This window comes from Thalassophryne amazonica, chromosome 15 (genome assembly GCF_902500255.1).
Source record: "Thalassophryne amazonica chromosome 15, fThaAma1.1, whole genome shotgun sequence".
Lineage (NCBI taxonomy): Eukaryota > Metazoa > Chordata > Actinopteri > Batrachoidiformes > Batrachoididae > Thalassophryne > Thalassophryne amazonica.
In genome coordinates this window covers 71,446,654-71,463,091 of record NC_047117.1, presented here as the reverse complement: position 1 = coordinate 71,463,091, position 16,438 = coordinate 71,446,654, and the positions used below count along the sequence as shown (strand labels likewise).

The 16,438-nt window shown below is 40.6% G+C and overlaps 1 protein-coding gene and 1 long non-coding RNA gene across 2 annotated transcripts in view; one reads left to right on the top strand and one right to left on the bottom strand.

Annotated features, from left to right (window-relative positions):
* Positions 1 to 16,438, top strand: part of LOC117525607 — an 87,236-nt gene that overhangs the window by 30,201 nt on the left and 40,597 nt on the right. The gene's annotated exons all lie outside the window — the stretch shown is intronic.
* Positions 2,769 to 16,165, bottom strand: LOC117525604 (zinc finger and BTB domain-containing protein 5). The gene is made up of 4 exons (XM_034187501.1): positions 16,150 to 16,165; positions 9,489 to 9,702; positions 4,452 to 5,264; positions 2,769 to 4,304 (listed from the first exon to the last, which is right to left on the bottom strand). The coding sequence occupies exons 2-4, from the start codon at positions 9,696 to 9,698 to the stop codon at positions 3,129 to 3,131; spliced, it is 2,199 nt and encodes a 732-aa protein (XP_034043392.1). The 5' UTR covers positions 9,699 to 9,702; positions 16,150 to 16,165; the 3' UTR covers positions 2,769 to 3,128.

The following is a 16,438-nucleotide window of genomic DNA, read 5'->3' as shown; positions in this document are numbered from 1 at the left end:
TCATAAAACAGATTATCCAACTGCTGTGAAACTGCTCCTATGTACAACCTGAAAGACAGACAGCCCAGAAAGAGCTGTTTAAAAGTTACTTACATAAAAAAGTAGATATGCTCCCCTACCAGCTGCAAAGTTTCTCAGTGTGCTGTATCTTTTTTTTTTAACCTTCACTATTCACAGTTAAGTGGTAACTTATCATATTACATGTAGCAATTAAAATGCACTTTTCTACATAAAGAGGAACCAAACTGCACAACCTGAATTTCCCATCAACTTTAAAAATGACATTGCTTTCACCCCCCACCCCAAATTAAAAAAAAAAAAAAAAAAAAAAATCACTTTACCAAATCTTGGGAATCTTATGTATTGCAGAGATACAAAATGGTAAATAGCCCAACAACACAACAATAGAACAGAGAACCACCGCCAGTGAGCAGCAGTCACAATGAGCGCCTGGAATACAGCACGTTTTACACACACACACACACACACACACACACACACACACACACACACACACACACACACACACACACACACACACACACACACACACACACACACACACACACACACACACACACACACACACACACACACACACACACACACACACACACACACACACACACACACACACACACACACACCATTTGGGTTAGATTCATTCAGAGATGTTTAAGGTTTAGCTATTGATACCAAGCACAGTAGTAAACATACAGAATGTTGAGCTCATCGTGTTTTTTTTTTTTGCAGTTTAACAAAAAAATAGTGAAACAACCACACAAAGGTGCAATATGTACATTTTTCAAACACTTCTCAGGTTCTCAGCAAACATTCAAGTCACTATGATCAGTCAAGTCTCCACATCGCTCACACACAGGCAGTGACAAAGGAAACTACTGATGTGTAGACAGAAGGTAAGCATGTTGTGCTTCACCAAAAAAAGCACATAATTCTGAAGAGAAATCCACCCCCATTTCAAAATCTTTAGAAATTCATTTTACCATCTATTGCAAGTCATATTTGTTTGAATTAGAAAATACAATGAGTTTTTGAATATTAATGCAAAAGTGAAACTTGTTTGGTTCTGCATCTGATTTAGCAACAGTTTAAAGTTTGCCAATCTCTGGAACCACACTGATCACAAGGGTTGTTTCCCTCCATTTGTCTGTCAGCATAAAGACTCACTTCTAAACCATCAGAAAATACATATATATAAAAAAAATTAAAGCCAAAATTTTTCTCGTCACATGAACAACCAACAAACTCCTTGACTGCCACTTTGAAACAGCAGGATGATTTTCATCAACTCAATGAACATATCTTGGCAAAAAAAAAAAAAAAAAAAGAAGAGAGATACATGTGACATGAATGGAAAAATTCTGTTAGATCCAGATCTGAGGCACTGTTACATGAATCTCATTATTCCTCCAGTCATGTTCAGTGTTGAAGTCTAAGATATATTCTGGAGATATTAAACATCTCACATCATGCTGACAAGACTTGGAGAGCATGGTTAGCTCGACTTATCAAAACTTTATTCAATATTTACCCACTTCTGCAAAAGGTGCAATAAACAACAATAAACCGTTTTTGAAAAAAGCATTGCAATATTATTAAAACCAAATATATCATGCAAAAAAATAAAAATAAGGACCTCTCTTGAATAACTAATGATTTCTAGGAATGTCTAAACAGGAAACATCCAGAATAATTCACTTCCTTATTGTTAAATAGTTCTACCATTTAAAATATTACATCACTAATGTGATTAGTGATGTAATAATTCATTGTGTCATATCGTGAGACGCATCATATCATGGAAGGATGTTCACGGGAGGGGGCTGCTGTAACACCAAAAACAGAGTATTTACCACAGCTGGGGACCATAATTTATCATTAAAGAATGGCTGATAGGGTTGTTGTATTGCTGCAATCCTCCACTATTCAGACTGTAGTAAACCAAAGACTTGAGGTCATGTTACCACACAGGTTCATCATTTTTAGTCTATACTGACAATGAAGGAAGGCAGCTTCACAAATGCAACATGAAATGCTCTGTAAACTTTGTTATAGCTTGATTTTACATAACGTTACAGATTTAAATCACGAGCACACATTATGTCCTTAATTCAGACCCATGGATATAGTGACATGTAGCCAAATGTCTGGTATCCATACCCAAAAAAGTCTGTGTGCAATCTATGAGCACAGAAAACACCGTCTAGTATGTACAGAACAGTAAGGATGACCCACCATGGCTGCCACAACAGTGTTTTACAAATGTACAGAAACATCAAAACATTAAGACACCACTTTTTTATGATAACGTTCATGCGTATTCTTAATGCTGAGCAGCTCCTCACTGTGAGAGTCCAATTCACTTTGTACCACAAACTGACCTGATTGCATCTTTTAAGTTTAACTTCATTTTTTTTAAACAAGTAAAAACCACGACACTTTAATAACACACCATCTGTACTGCACAGCGCCAGCTTTAAGAGAAAAGTCTTGATTAGAACGATCTTGTGCAAAAAAAAAAAAAAAGTCAATGTGCTGCAGATTTTTTTAAGACTTACATTCTGCTGTGGTATTTAAACATGGATGTTTCAATCATTAATCTTGTATGAGACTTTATAAGGAATCTTTTTCCACTTTGTGCATCAGTATAATCTCAAAGGCTAAATAGATTTACAATAATTTTGCATAACAGTGCTGTGCTAAATTCAATTAGTTTTGCATTAGCTAATGTATAATTATTATAATTATATGGTTTGGTTGATGAGATACTTTCAGACATAGTTCTGGAAAACACTTTATTTTTTTGTATAATCACTTTGCTGTGCAATAATCTGCAGATTACTTGACAATTAAAACTGTTAGCCGCTATGACAGTTTCTACCCTCGAAATGAAAAGCTGGTTACTTACAGCGGAGCCATCTTTGGTCTGTAAGTAGGGCTTGTTAGTTCAGACCAAACTCTGAAACAGATCTGACTGCTCTGTCATAGCTTCAGAAAAACTGAAACAACTGTGGATCTTTAAACAATGTGCAGATGTTCAGCTGATTGGACTCTTGGCACAATTATCCTGTTGCTTCTCCTCTGTGATATACATGGTTATTCCTGTCTCACAGCAGAGCAGTGGACATGTTACTGTTCTGCCAGCGAAGGCAGGTTGTCTTGGAATGTTTGTACAAGTGAGAGGACTGGCTGAACCGCTTCCCACACTTGAGACAGGCGTAAGGTTTCTCTCCTGTGTGGACACGGATGTGTTTCTTGCAGTCAGTGAGGGTAAGAAAGGTTTTGCAGCATATCTTGCAGGCGTATTTTCGAGCTCCTTCAACCACCAGAACGTTGTGCTCGGACAGAGCTTTCTTGCACTTAGACAGCACATCTGCCGAAGCTCGGGTCAGTTGAGGGGGGAGGGAGGTGGGCCTGCCACTGTTCATCTCATAACCAGCAGGTTCGTTGCGAAGAAGCGGACTCGCCAAGGTCGAAGAGGATGAGGAGGCAACATTCTGGAGAACACCGCTAAGTCCTCCCTCCATTCCCATACCAGAGCCCATTTTTGGAACAATACGTCGGTAGCCTGGATAGCTCAAACCAGCAGCGGCAGTTCCTTCTAGCCCTCGTGAAGCTCGTCCCATGCCGTGGAGCCCCAGACCTGAGCGCTGAAAGTCCAGACCAAAGGGATCTACTCCTCCACGTCCCCCATTACCACTTCCCCCAGTTCCTCTGGGGCTCCCTAGCCCATCATGCAAGGGCCGCAGAAAGAGAGAATCTCCCTGCAGGTTCTCTTCAAAACCACTTCGACCCTCCCCATTCAGTGGTCCAGACTGCAGAAGTGAAGAGGGGGTGGAGCCAGATGGTCCAGCACCTTGCTGTCTCAGTAAGAAGTGATGTGGGACGGTATCACCAGTTGTTGTGTTGGGAAGTTCATCTTCTCCCGGAACCATCCCAGCACCACCGCTTCCAAACTCATTTGGGCTGAGAAAGCTTGAAATATTAAAGCTGGGTTTGCCATTCAGGGTGTTATTACACCCAAAACCTCCTCCGGCTCCAGCTCCCGCCCCCATGCTGCTGCTGCTGAGGAGCTGCTGGGAGCCAGACTGGAGCAGAGCTTCCGAACTGGGCTGGGGCTCAGAGATGAAGCTGCGGTCACTGCTCTCTGGGCTCAGCTCCACTTTCTCCTCCTCTTCTTGACCTCCAGGCTCAGCTGGGTCACTGGCTTCAGCCTGGGAGGTCACGTCACTGATTTCATCAATGGGCTCTGGTGAGCTCAGTGGCTCCCGTTTAACCACCACCTATGTAAGGAAAAGGGCGGTCCAGCTTAGAAAACACTTGCAACCGAGATGTAAACATAATGCGCACGCACACACACACACCCCAATAGGTATACATTGCCCTTGACTTGTAATAGATAGCTAGATGGACAATTAACACATTTTTACCTTCTGTTCCTGTTCTTCTATCTCCTCCTCCTCCTCTCTTCCTGACTTTATCTTCACTCCTGCTCTGTTGTTCTGGTGTTCCCCATCTTCCATGTCCTCTTCCTTTCCCACCCCTCCCTGCAGCCTCTCCTCACAGTGTCCACTGTCAGACTGACTAGGCATTTGAGGATCATCCTGGGATAATGCTACAAGGGTAGCATCCAATTTGGATTCATCCCCCAGCTTGTGGGAGTCTGGGGACAGTAGCGCTCCTTCCTCTTGATCTCTGTTCACCCCTTCTCCCAATAAACCCAAGGAAGGAGCAGAGGGGCGCTGTCTCTGTCTGGGTCTCTCCTCTGACAAGCCCAGAGCGAGGGAGGCCTTGCGCTTGTGGAAGCGCCGGATGGGGAAGGAGGCTCTCTGTTCAACACCTCTACTGCTAGCTATGTTGGCCACACCTTCTTCCTCCATTCCACCTAATGCAGAGCTCACTAAGCTAAGCCCCAACTGTTGCAGGAGGAAGGACCGCTGTAGCTTAGACGGGGCAGCGCTAGCTGCTAGGTTAGCATTTGCTGCTAGAGACTGATTCCCTGCCACTTGCTGCTGCCTGTGCCTCGACTGGTCCTGCTGAGGGTGGAGGTGAGTGGGTCTGTCAGACGAGGGGGACACAGGCAGTGTACGTGTGGTTAGGTAGTGTTTGCAGGCCTTAACCACATTGTTGAGATGCAGATGTGAGGCTGCAAGCAGGATATCCATAACATTGCTCTCCCCCAGCATCAGCGTTGAGGTATACATCATGTCCACCAGGGCAGCAAACGCTTCAGCTGTGACTACCTACAAGTATATAAATATAGTTTTCACTATTTTTGAACATCTTTACATCTATATTTGTAACACTGAGCACCGACGACGTACTTTTCTCTTGTGTAATACGTCTCATCGAAACTTGGCAAGTAGCTTTAGTGCTTTCTTAGCCAATACATACTTAATAGAGTCCAATCTTATCACACCTCTAAGGTTTACGGGGTTCAAACTAAACCCACATTTCCAGTATTGGACAGACCTCCTCTAAATTAAGCACACAGCTTATCCTTGGGGTCAGCCAAAGCACGAGTATCAAGTCTGTGTAATGTTAACCTAATGGCTTGTTGTTCTCTGCCAGAAGCATTATTCAAAGCTACAAAGAGTCATCTTCTAATAACTGGTGCAAAAATATACTCAACAAAGAAATGTAAATACAACACTTATGTTTTCAGTCCCATTGTTCTTGCAGTGAAGTAAAATGACAGATTTCTTTATGCATGTGTGTCATATTAAGATGCAGATTAAACATGATTATTGCAGAAGTGATGTTGGATTGGTTAGAACAGGGGTTTTCAAAGTGTGGGAGAGTGAGCCAGAGAACAAATGAATAGCTGTGCCCCCCAACCGACACACAATTTCAACATCTTTGTGTGTTTATTTTTATTCTTTTACACATCTGAAACATTTTAAAAGTATTTGTGTGTTTTTAAGGAACTGTCTATGCATTTACACATTTTAAAGCCTTTGTAAACATTTAAACATGTTTTAAAGAACTTTCTATTCTTTCACGCATTTTACAACCTTTAAAAACATTTTAAACGTTTTTAAAAAACTTTCTATTCTTCTATTTTTACCTTTTGTCATATTTTAAACATTGTTTTTTAACATTTAAACATCTCTGTGTGTTTTTAAACGTCTTTGGTATAATTAACACATTTTAAGATAAATAATATTAATTCTCCAGGGATGGGTATTGATAAGATTTTATCGATATCGATGCTATTATCGACCCGATTCCTTTGCGATTCCCTATTTGATACCTCTTGTGAATTTTCTGTGTGCTAAAAGTAGGTTTTACAGGTTTTCTATGTCAAGAACATTTTACTGAGTCTTAAAGTAAATAAATATGAAACTGGTCACTGGATCCTTGATCTCTCGACATAAATAAAAATAAAATCTGTAGTTTTTCTCCAAAGCATTTCTTTCAGACATTAATGGCATGAATGTCACTCCATACCTCTGAGCTGAGCTCAGTCAGCTGCACGTCAACATCACAGCAACAAAGAACGCAGGACGTCTCATTTTGGGAGGAAAAAAGGTTTTGGTCGATTGTAGTTTATTGTTTGTATTACAGTGTTTGGAAAGAGGTGTCATTTGATTTAAAACGGTGATTCACTTTGAAGTTATTAATTCCGGCCAGACTCTAACTTGATTCAGCAGAGAGCAGTGTCGCGTTTGGAGCTTGTCAAACAGAACGGAGGACGATGCTCGTTTCTTGCTCACAAAAGACAAGAGTCCCAGTTAGTGACTTTAATTCACACAAAAGTGACTCACGATTGACATTTTTAAATACAACCCCTGGAATCACCAGCCTCGGAGGATGTTCATTCAGTTGTTTAATTTTGTAGAAAAAAAAGCAGATCACAGACATGACACAAAACTAAAGTCATTTCAAATGGCAACTTTCTGGCTTTAGGAAACACTATAAGAAATCAGGAAAAAAAATTGTGGCAGTCAGTAACGGTTACTTTTTTAGACCAAGCAGAGGGGAAAAAAATATGGAATCATGAAAAACAAAAGAACGCTCCAACACATCACTAGTATTTTGTTGCACCACCTCTGGCTTTTATAACAGCTTGCAGTCTCTGAGGCATGGACTTAATGAGTGACAAACAGTACTCTACATCAATCTGGCTCCAACTTTCTCTGATTGCTGTTGCCAGATCAGCTTTGCAGGTTGGAGCCTTGTCATGGACCATTTTCTTCAACTTCCAAAGATTTTTAATTGGATTAAGATCCGGACTATTTGCAGGCCATGACATTGACCCTATGTGTCTTTTTTGCAAGGAATGTTTTCACAGTTTTTGCTCTATGGCAAGATGCATTATCATCTTGAAAAATGATTTCATCATCCCCAAACATCCTTTCAATTGATGGGATAGGAAAAGTGTCCAAAATATCAACGTAAACTTGTGCATTTATTGATGATGTAATGACAGCCATCTCCCCAGTGCCTTTACCTGACATGCAGCCCCATATCATCAATGACTGTGGAAATTTACATGTTCTCTTCAGGCAGTCATCTTTATAAATCTCACTGGAACGGCACCAAACAAAAGTTCCAGCATCATCACCTTGCCCAATGCAGATTTGAGATTCATCACTGAATATGACTTTCATCCAGTCATCCACAGTCCACGACTGCTTTTCCTTAGCCCATTGTAACCTTGTTTTTTTCTGTTTAGGTGTTAATGATGGCTTTCGTTTAGCTTTTCTGTATGTAAATCCCATTTCCTTTAGGCGGTTTCTTACAGTTCGGCCACAGACGTTGACTCCAGTTTTCTTCCATTTGTTCCTCATTTGTTTTGTTGTGCATTTTCGATTTTTGAGACATATTGCTTTAAGTTTTCTGTCTTGACGCTTTGATGTCTTCCTTGGTCTACCAGTATGTTTGCCTTTAACAACCTTCCCATGTTTGTATTTGGTCCAGAGTTTAGACACAGCTGACTGTGAACAACCAACATCTTTTGCAACATTGCGTGATGATTTACCCTCTTAAGAGTTTGATAATCCTCTCCTTTGTTTCAACTGACATCTCTCGTGTTGGAGCCATGATTCATGTCAGTCCACTTGGTGCAACAGCTCTCCAAGGTGTGATCACTCCTTTTTAGATGCAGACTAACGAGCAGATCTGATCTGATGCAGGTGTTAGTTTTTGGGATGAAAATTTACAGGGTGATTCCATAATTTATTCCTCAGAATTGAGTGAGTCCATATTTTTTTCCCCTCTGCTTGGTCTAAAGAAGTAACCGTTACTGACTACCACAATTATTTTTCCTGATTTCTTAGTGTTTCTTAAAGCCAGAATGTTGCCATTTGAAATGACTTTAGTTTTGTGTCATGTCTGTGATCTGCTTTTTTTCTACAAAATTAAACAACTGAATGAACATCCTCCGAGGCCGGTGATTCCATAATTTTTGCCAGGGGTTGTAGCTTTGAGAGGGGTTAAGAAGCAGACTTGCCACTTCTGAAAAGCAGTGAAGCAATGAACCAATGAAGCAGTGGGTCGGAGCACTGCTTCGTTGCTTCAAAAAGAGCCGCTGCAGAAGCGATCGATTACACACCCACTGCAGGGTCTGTAATCAACATAAAGAAATTACCATTATCCCGATAAAACACCCTCAAAAACAATGGCCGCTCTGAAGGACTGATAAGGGAATCGTTAAGCAAAAAGGCTATTGATGTTGATGGATCGAATCATTTCTTAACGATTCTCGAAAAAAACAACAACAAAAAAAAAAAAACAATTCTCAATACCTATCCCTCCTGAAGAACTCTGGTCTCACACATTGAAAACCACTGGATTAGAATAAAAGGCCACTCTAAAACTGCACTTTTATCAAACAACACTGCCACAGATGGCAGGTTCTGAGATGCTGCATTTGGCATGCAGACTGCAAGAATGTCGACTCGAGCTGCTGCCTGTGAACTGAATGTTCACTTCACTACTGTAAAGCAGCTCCAATGTTTTGAAACTGTCTCATTACTGCAAACATAATGATGCCAGCCCAAGACCATCACCTCCTGCTTCTTCAGGTAATAAAGACCTTTACTTAAGACAAACTGCACATTTTAGAGTGGCCTTTTATTGTGAACAGTCCAAGACACATCAGTGCAATATTCATGCTGTTTAATCAGCATCTTTTTTATGCTATACCTGCAAGGTGGATAGATTATCTTGATGTAGGTGAAATGATGACTAACACATTATTACAAATTAATTAACAAAATTCAAACAAAATGAAACTTTTGTTAAATACAAAATTTGACTCGTGCCAATGGAAAAACACTAACATGCAGTCAGGACCTTCTCAGCATGTCATGTGTCCCTTCTATAAACATGACCATTTCTCCAATCACGTGACCTGCAAATGCCAAAACAGTAGCTCACAACGTACCCAGCTGAGACAATGCCCACTTTTGGAGCCTGTAGATTTCCACGGCTCATGAACTACTTCTTCTTGAGATCCTTACCTCACTGTCCAGCTGGATCATGTTCATGCTAGCATCTCCCTCTGCAACAGTGAACAGAGCTCTGAAGTGGGTGCTGCAGGCCGCCAATACTGAGCGATGGGCCTTAAAGTGCCGACTACCCACCACAATCACACAGTCACACAACTGCCCGTGGACACGCTGATAGTTTAGCTGTTGGAAGATTTGCTCAAAGTGGCCTGGGAAATCCATGGCACTAAAGATAAAGACAAACAGAGATAAATAGGTAAGACACTCAAGATGGAAATGACAAAGGCGGTAAGGCAAAAATAAATGACAACAGAAGGCTGCTGAAAGGCCAAAATAATTAAAATGGAGGAATAGTGTGGCTTTGTGCTGCTAATAATTAAGATGCAATAAATAAGAACTTTAGTTTGCAACTGATGACGCATAACTTGGTTTATCGAATTAGCATCAAGATTAAAATAAATAATAATAATAATAAAAGAGTCTGAGTAATAAGGTAAAAATTGGTTCCAAATCTGTTGTCCTCCTGAAAAGAGGCCTCAAAATAATGCAATTAAAGCAGGACACATCACTTGTACAACCCCTGACAAAAATTATGGAATCACCGGCCTCGGAGGATGTTCATTCAGTTGTTTAATTTTGTAGAAAAAAAAGCAAATCACAGACATGACACAAAACTAAAGTAATTTCAAATGGCAACTTTCTGGCTTTAAGAAACACTAAGAAATCAGGAAAAAAAATTGTGGCAGTCAGTAACGGTTACTTTTTTAGACCAAGCAGAGGGAAAAAAATATGGAATCACTCAATTCTGAGGAAAAAAATTATGGAATCATGAAAAACAAAAGAACACTCCAACACATCACTAGTATTTTGTTGCACCACCTCTGGCTTTTATAACAGCTTGCAGTCTCTGAGGCATGGACTTAATGAGTGACAAACAGTACTCTTCATCAATCTGGCTCCAACTTTCTCTGATTGCTGTTGCCAGATCAGCTTTGCAGGTTGGAGCCTTGTCATGGACCATTTTCTTCAACTTCCACCAAAGATTTTCAATTGGATTAAGATCCGGACTATTTGCAGGCCATGACATTGACCCTATGTGCCTTTTTGCAAGGAATGTTTTCACAGTTTTTACTCTATGGCAAGATGCATTATCATCTTGAAAAATGATTTAATCATCCCCAAACATCCTTTCAATTGATGGGATAAGAAAAGTGTCCAAAATATCAACGTAAACTTGTACATTTATTGATGATGTAATGACAGCCATCTCCCCAGTGCCTTTACCTGACATGCAGCTCCATATCATCAATGACTGTGGAAATTTACATGTTCTCTTCAGGCAGTCATCTTTATAAATCTCATTGGAAGGGCACCAAACAAAAGTTCCAGCATCATCACCTTGCCCAATGCAGATTCGAGATTCATCACTGAATATGACTTTCATCCAGTCATCCACAGTCCACGATTGCTTTTCCTTAGCCCATTGTAACCTTGTTTTTTTTCTGTTTACGTGTTAATGATGGCTTTTGTTTAGCTTTTCTGTATGTAAATCCCATTTCCTTTAGGCGGTTTCTTACAGTTCGGTCACAGACGTTGACTCCAGTTTCCTCCCATTCCTTCCTCATTTGTTTTGTTGTACATTTTCGATTTTTGAGACATATTGCTTTAAGTTTTCTGTCTTGACGCTTTGATGTCTTCCTTGGTCTACCAGTATGTTTGCCTTTAACAACCTTCCCATGTTTGTATTTGGTCCAGAGTTTAGACACAGCTGACTGTGAACAACCAACATCTTTTGCAACATTGCGTGATGATTTACCCTCTTTTAAGAGTTTGATAATCCTCTCCTTTGTTTCAACTGACATCTCTCGTGTTGGAGCCATGATTCATCTCAGTCCACTTGGTGCAACAGCTCTCCAAGGTATGATCACTCCTTTTTAGATGCAGACTAATGAGCAGATCTGATTTGATGCAGGTGTTAGTTTTGGGGATGAAAATTTACAGGGTGATTCCATAATTTATTCCTCAGAATTGAGTGAGTCCATATTTTTTTTTCCCCTCTGCTTGGTCTAAAAAAGTAACTGTTACTTGTGGCAGTTACTGACTGCCACAATTTTTTTTCCTGATTTCTTATAGTGTTTCTTAAAGCCAGAAAGTTGCCATTTGAAATGACTTTAGTTTTGTGTCATGTCTGTGATCTGCTTTTTTCCTACTAAATTAAACAACTGAATGAACATCCTCCAAGGCTGGTGATTCCATAATTATTGACAGGGGCTGTATTTGTCTGTTTGTTGGCAGGATTTGGCCACTGAATTAGAGCCTCATTTCGACAGGCTCTCACTTGACTCAAATGCATTTCTACTTTGATCTACAACTAAATCCCACATGGGGTTTTGGACTGCAAATCTTCACTTGGTAATCTACTTTCCCCAAAGGCAGTCCAGGTTACCCAGCATTATAACTAAAAGCACTTTCCCCATTATTGTTAAAATGCACTTGCATACATAACTGCTAGTGGGTGAAAGGTTCTGGGACTTTCTACAACTATTTGCCGTGTAGTTCAGCATTCAGCACTATAATCCCTGTCCTGACAGACTATGATGGGAAGCTTCAAGATCTAGGACTCACCAGCACCCCCACCCCTCCCTTGAGAACAATGGATGGCATTCTGACTGCATGGATCACTGCATGGTACCTCCTTCAGCCACGTAGCATTGAAGAGGGTCATACAAATAGCCCAACATCAGTGGATGTGAGCTTTCCTCTGTACAGTGTACAAGGAAAGTCATCTGAATTAGCAATGACCCCAGTCACTCCAACCTCAGATGGTATCACTGCCTATAAGGCCCAGGCCTGCAGGCTCCAGTACAGTGTTTTCTACCAGCCAATCAGAATGAATACTCGATATTAGCCTGCTTGTCACATAGTCATATACATTTGAATGTAGCTGTCCATACAGTACACAAATATAGACAACGCCACTTGAATTTTACTGTCTTCTACTTGTGCAATGGGATGCAATAAAGATTCTTACATCTTGAGGATGATGCTCCAACACTGATGGAAGGCGCTGAGCCATTATTGGCTATGAATAAAACCAGACCTAAACATAACCTATAACAGCACCAAAACAGAGATGCAGCCAAGCGGTTACAACATAGGTGAATTGGACACCATGCACATTAACTGAAAATAATACAAACAATATAGTATAACTCATTTCCAGTAATCATTGGGGTAGAAGTGTTTCTTTAACTGAACACAATGGGCCAATTTTCAAGAATGGGATTTATTTCCCAAAAAAACTGATCCTACCCAACATTGATGTTAACTACTAATTCCGGGTGCAGCCATTTTGAAGGCAGTGCAAATATAAACAAGTAATTAGTGATGTCAGGTCAGGGAGCAGTGCCTCATCCGCCACATCATAGAACCACCCTGGGTCCTGGATGGCAACCACCCAGGCTGGTAAAACCCCACCTCTCACAAGAAACCATCTATCTGCCACAATCAGGTGAAATGTAGGTGACTCCTTAGCCTTCTCCAGGCTCTGGAATCATCACCAGAGGCACCTCCATGCTGTATTATGCACAGAGAAATGCTTCACATGTCATAGTTGACATTCCATTACAATACAGGGATACACTTCAGTATCTCCTCAAGTAAACATTTGTCTGACACAAATCTGCTACTGCAGTCAAGATGGCAAGAGTATGATGTGTTACTTACGGATCCTTAGCAACTCTACAGATCCACTTTTTTTCTGGCAGCACAAGCATAAAGGTACAATTGAGGGGGTCGGAGTAGGGAGGGTAATTTGCAAAACCTGTAATCCAAACAGTGTTCTGGACTCTGTATGAAGAAAGGAAGAAGTCACTTCTTTCTGGTCTCTGCAGCTTGTGAAGGTGGTCCAAATCACTGGCTGCCACATTCAAAGAGCTTCATAATGTCATCAACACCTTTAAAACATTCAGACCAGATCCAAATGAAACATACTTAGACCAGTCGAACTAAAGTAATAGTCATCCTCTCTCATTCATATATATATTATATATACACACACACACACACACACACACACACACACACACACACACACACACCACACACACACACACACACACACACACACACACACACACACACACACACACACACACACACCACACACACACACACACACACACACACACACATCTTGAGTGTCCCACTTTTCTGTCATTTGAAGTGCCTCAAAAATTTGACTCCCACTGAGTCAAATCTTTAAAAATCATGGCTTACAATATGATTTTTACGCAGATGACTGCCAGATTTACCTGCCACTCAAAAAACTTGCTTCTGCCCCTTTGGTGCCTCTTTTGAATTGTTTGAGTGATGTCAAGGCTTGGTTGGCCCACAACTTTTTAAGTCTAAATGAGGATAAAACAGAGGTCATTTTATTTGGAAATATTGACCCCCTCTTGGACTTGGGCCCTCTTAAACAGTACGTGAAACAGTCTGTCACCAACCTCGGCGTCATTATTGACAAAGATTTTAAATTTGACAAGCAGGTAAACGCCGTTGTCAAATCTGGATTTTATCATTTGCGTCTTTTATCTAAAGTTAAACCTTTTTCATCTTTTAATGCCTTTGAACAAGTCATCCACGCTTTTGTCTCCTCTCGTTTAGACTACTGTAATGCACTTTTTATTGGCATCAGCCAAAATGCACTTTCTTGCTTACAGTTGGTCCAAAATTCTGCTGCGCATCTTTTAACTGGTAGCAGAAAGCGACAACACATCACTCCGGTTTTGGCATCTCTGCACTGGCTTCCAGTTCGTTTTAGAGTTGACTTTAAGATTTTATTGTTTGTTTTTAAAGCTTTGAATGGACTGGCCCCGACGTACATTTCGGACCTCATCCAAATTTATCAGCCTCCCCGTGCTTTGCGATCCGAGGGCCAGCTCCAGCTTGTGGTGCCTGTGACGAGACTTAAAACTAGGGGAGACAGGGCTTTTTCTGTGGTGGGCTCAGCTGTGGAATGAGTTGCCCCTTAACATTCAAACAGCCCTCACTGTAGAGTGTTTTAAGTCTCATCTAAAGACCCATTTTTATGCTTTGGCTTTTAACACCGCGTGAGTGTGTGGTCCTCTGTGTGTGTGGTTTTTTTTTGTACAGCACTTTGGAAACTATGTTTGTGAAATGTGCTATATAAATAAAGGGTATGGTATGGTAAAAATGACCTACATGTGGAAGTATGGCATCAACCACAAAAAAATCTGAATGTCAGGGCAAAGCAAAACACAGATCTTAATGCGTGATGTCCCATAGATGGGTATCCCACACAACATAAGGAGGCCAAGTAGGTTCTTGTGTACAAAACTATAGTAATGAAAAAACATACAAACAAACACACACACTATCTACAACTGGAGAAAGCTGGTAATAAGTAAGGTGGTGGTGCTGGAGTTCCAGGCATCTGGCCTTAGATGCAGATTCCAATGGACAGCTGTTCTTGGGATTAAAGGAATACTTGTGATAATTTGCATTTATAGAATAGAATCTTCTATTCGACAAGAATATATCATATTATATATCAGTGATGGTGGTATTTCCTTGTAGGGCCTGAATTGATTATGAGGTGGTTGTGTATCAGGATTGCTGCTGAAGCAAAGGTAATTTTGGACATTGTAGTCAGTCTGCTAACAGTTCTTTGTAAGAGGAGTTGGCATCTCAGGTTCTGCATTGTTCTACCCTGTCCCAACACCTGAGGTACTGATGCAATCATTAACTAAACCAGGTTGCACTACACTTTACATATTCTGCCTAATGACCCTGGATTGCTAAATAGAGATCCCATACTGTTTATATAAACTTTGACACATAATCAACAAGTGAATTTCATTCCAATCCAAATCTATAATATTAAAATATAAACAAATAGGTGAGATCAACTCAATTGCTTTCAGTCCCAATGCAAAATTAACCGGATGGCTTGCCCAAATTCTCAAAGTGCTCATTTAATTAATATGCCCGAAGCTGTCAAAAAATCCTGGACTTCAATTAACACAAAATACTAATTAACAGACACAGCTAGCTTTAGTGCTACACCGAATAGCACACAGCTAGTGTTCGATAGCGACGCTAGCTAGCGGCGAGACAAAAAAAAAATACAGGCTCATTACCACTTATGCACTAGGTAATGCAAGACAAAATATCACATTCTGCAAACTGTGAAAAAAGTGCCAGTAAATACAAGTTTTACCTTTGATTTTCTCCGCGGCGGAAGCTGGAACAAGGCCCCGAGGACAAAGTGCCGATGCTAACGCTAATGTTAGCGGGCTAGTGACCAGCAGGCTGATCTGTTAGCTCAGCTGCAACAGTCGGTCATATGACTCAAATGGATCTTTCCCCTGTCGCCTCTAGCTCGGTTACATTAGTCGTTTGTAGTCGTCCCTTGTAGTTTAGTTTAGTCGCAGTAAACGATATATTTCTGTGAGCTGACACTGATGTGCCTTCATGCTGATGATTTGTCGTCAACAGCTGGACGCGTCTGACTTTTACCGTCATATAGCAGTCGATTTTTAAAAAATTAATTTTCACTGTAAAGTACTTTCGATAATTAAAAAGACAGGTGTAGACCACATATATAATAATTTGCCGCACTCAGACGTTTGTTTTGTCACATCAGACTCACCAGGTGGCGCTGTCCTTCCTATTCATTCGCAGTGTTGTTTTATAGTTTTACCACACGGCGTCGCTACCGAGGCAGAGCTCGGTGTTTGTTTTACCCATACATATTAATCTGTACATATTAGTGCAGCAGATGGGCAAAACAAATATAATTCTGTGTTTTGTGATAAAAGCATGAAACCTGGCACACATATTCTGAATTTACTAAAGCTTCTTTTCAGACATGGAGGAATTCTGGAGTTTACCTCTAATGACCTTCAGAGGTCAATGAAGTATTACATAGGGGTCAAAGT

Bases quoted from the DNA above. Each gene is read 5' to 3' on its own strand.
- LOC117525604 (XM_034187501.1), bottom strand. From the start codon at position 9,698: ATGGATTTCCCAGGCCACTTTGAGCAAATCTTCCAACAGCTAAACTAT. The intron at 5,265-9,488 runs GTAAGGATCTCA...ATATACTTGTAG, and splicing joins TGATCCAGCTGGACAGTGAG to GTAGTCACAGCTGAAGCGTT. The intron at 4,305-4,451 runs GTAAAAATGTGT...TTCCTTACATAG, and splicing joins TAGAAGAACAGGAACAGAAG to GTGGTGGTTAAACGGGAGCC.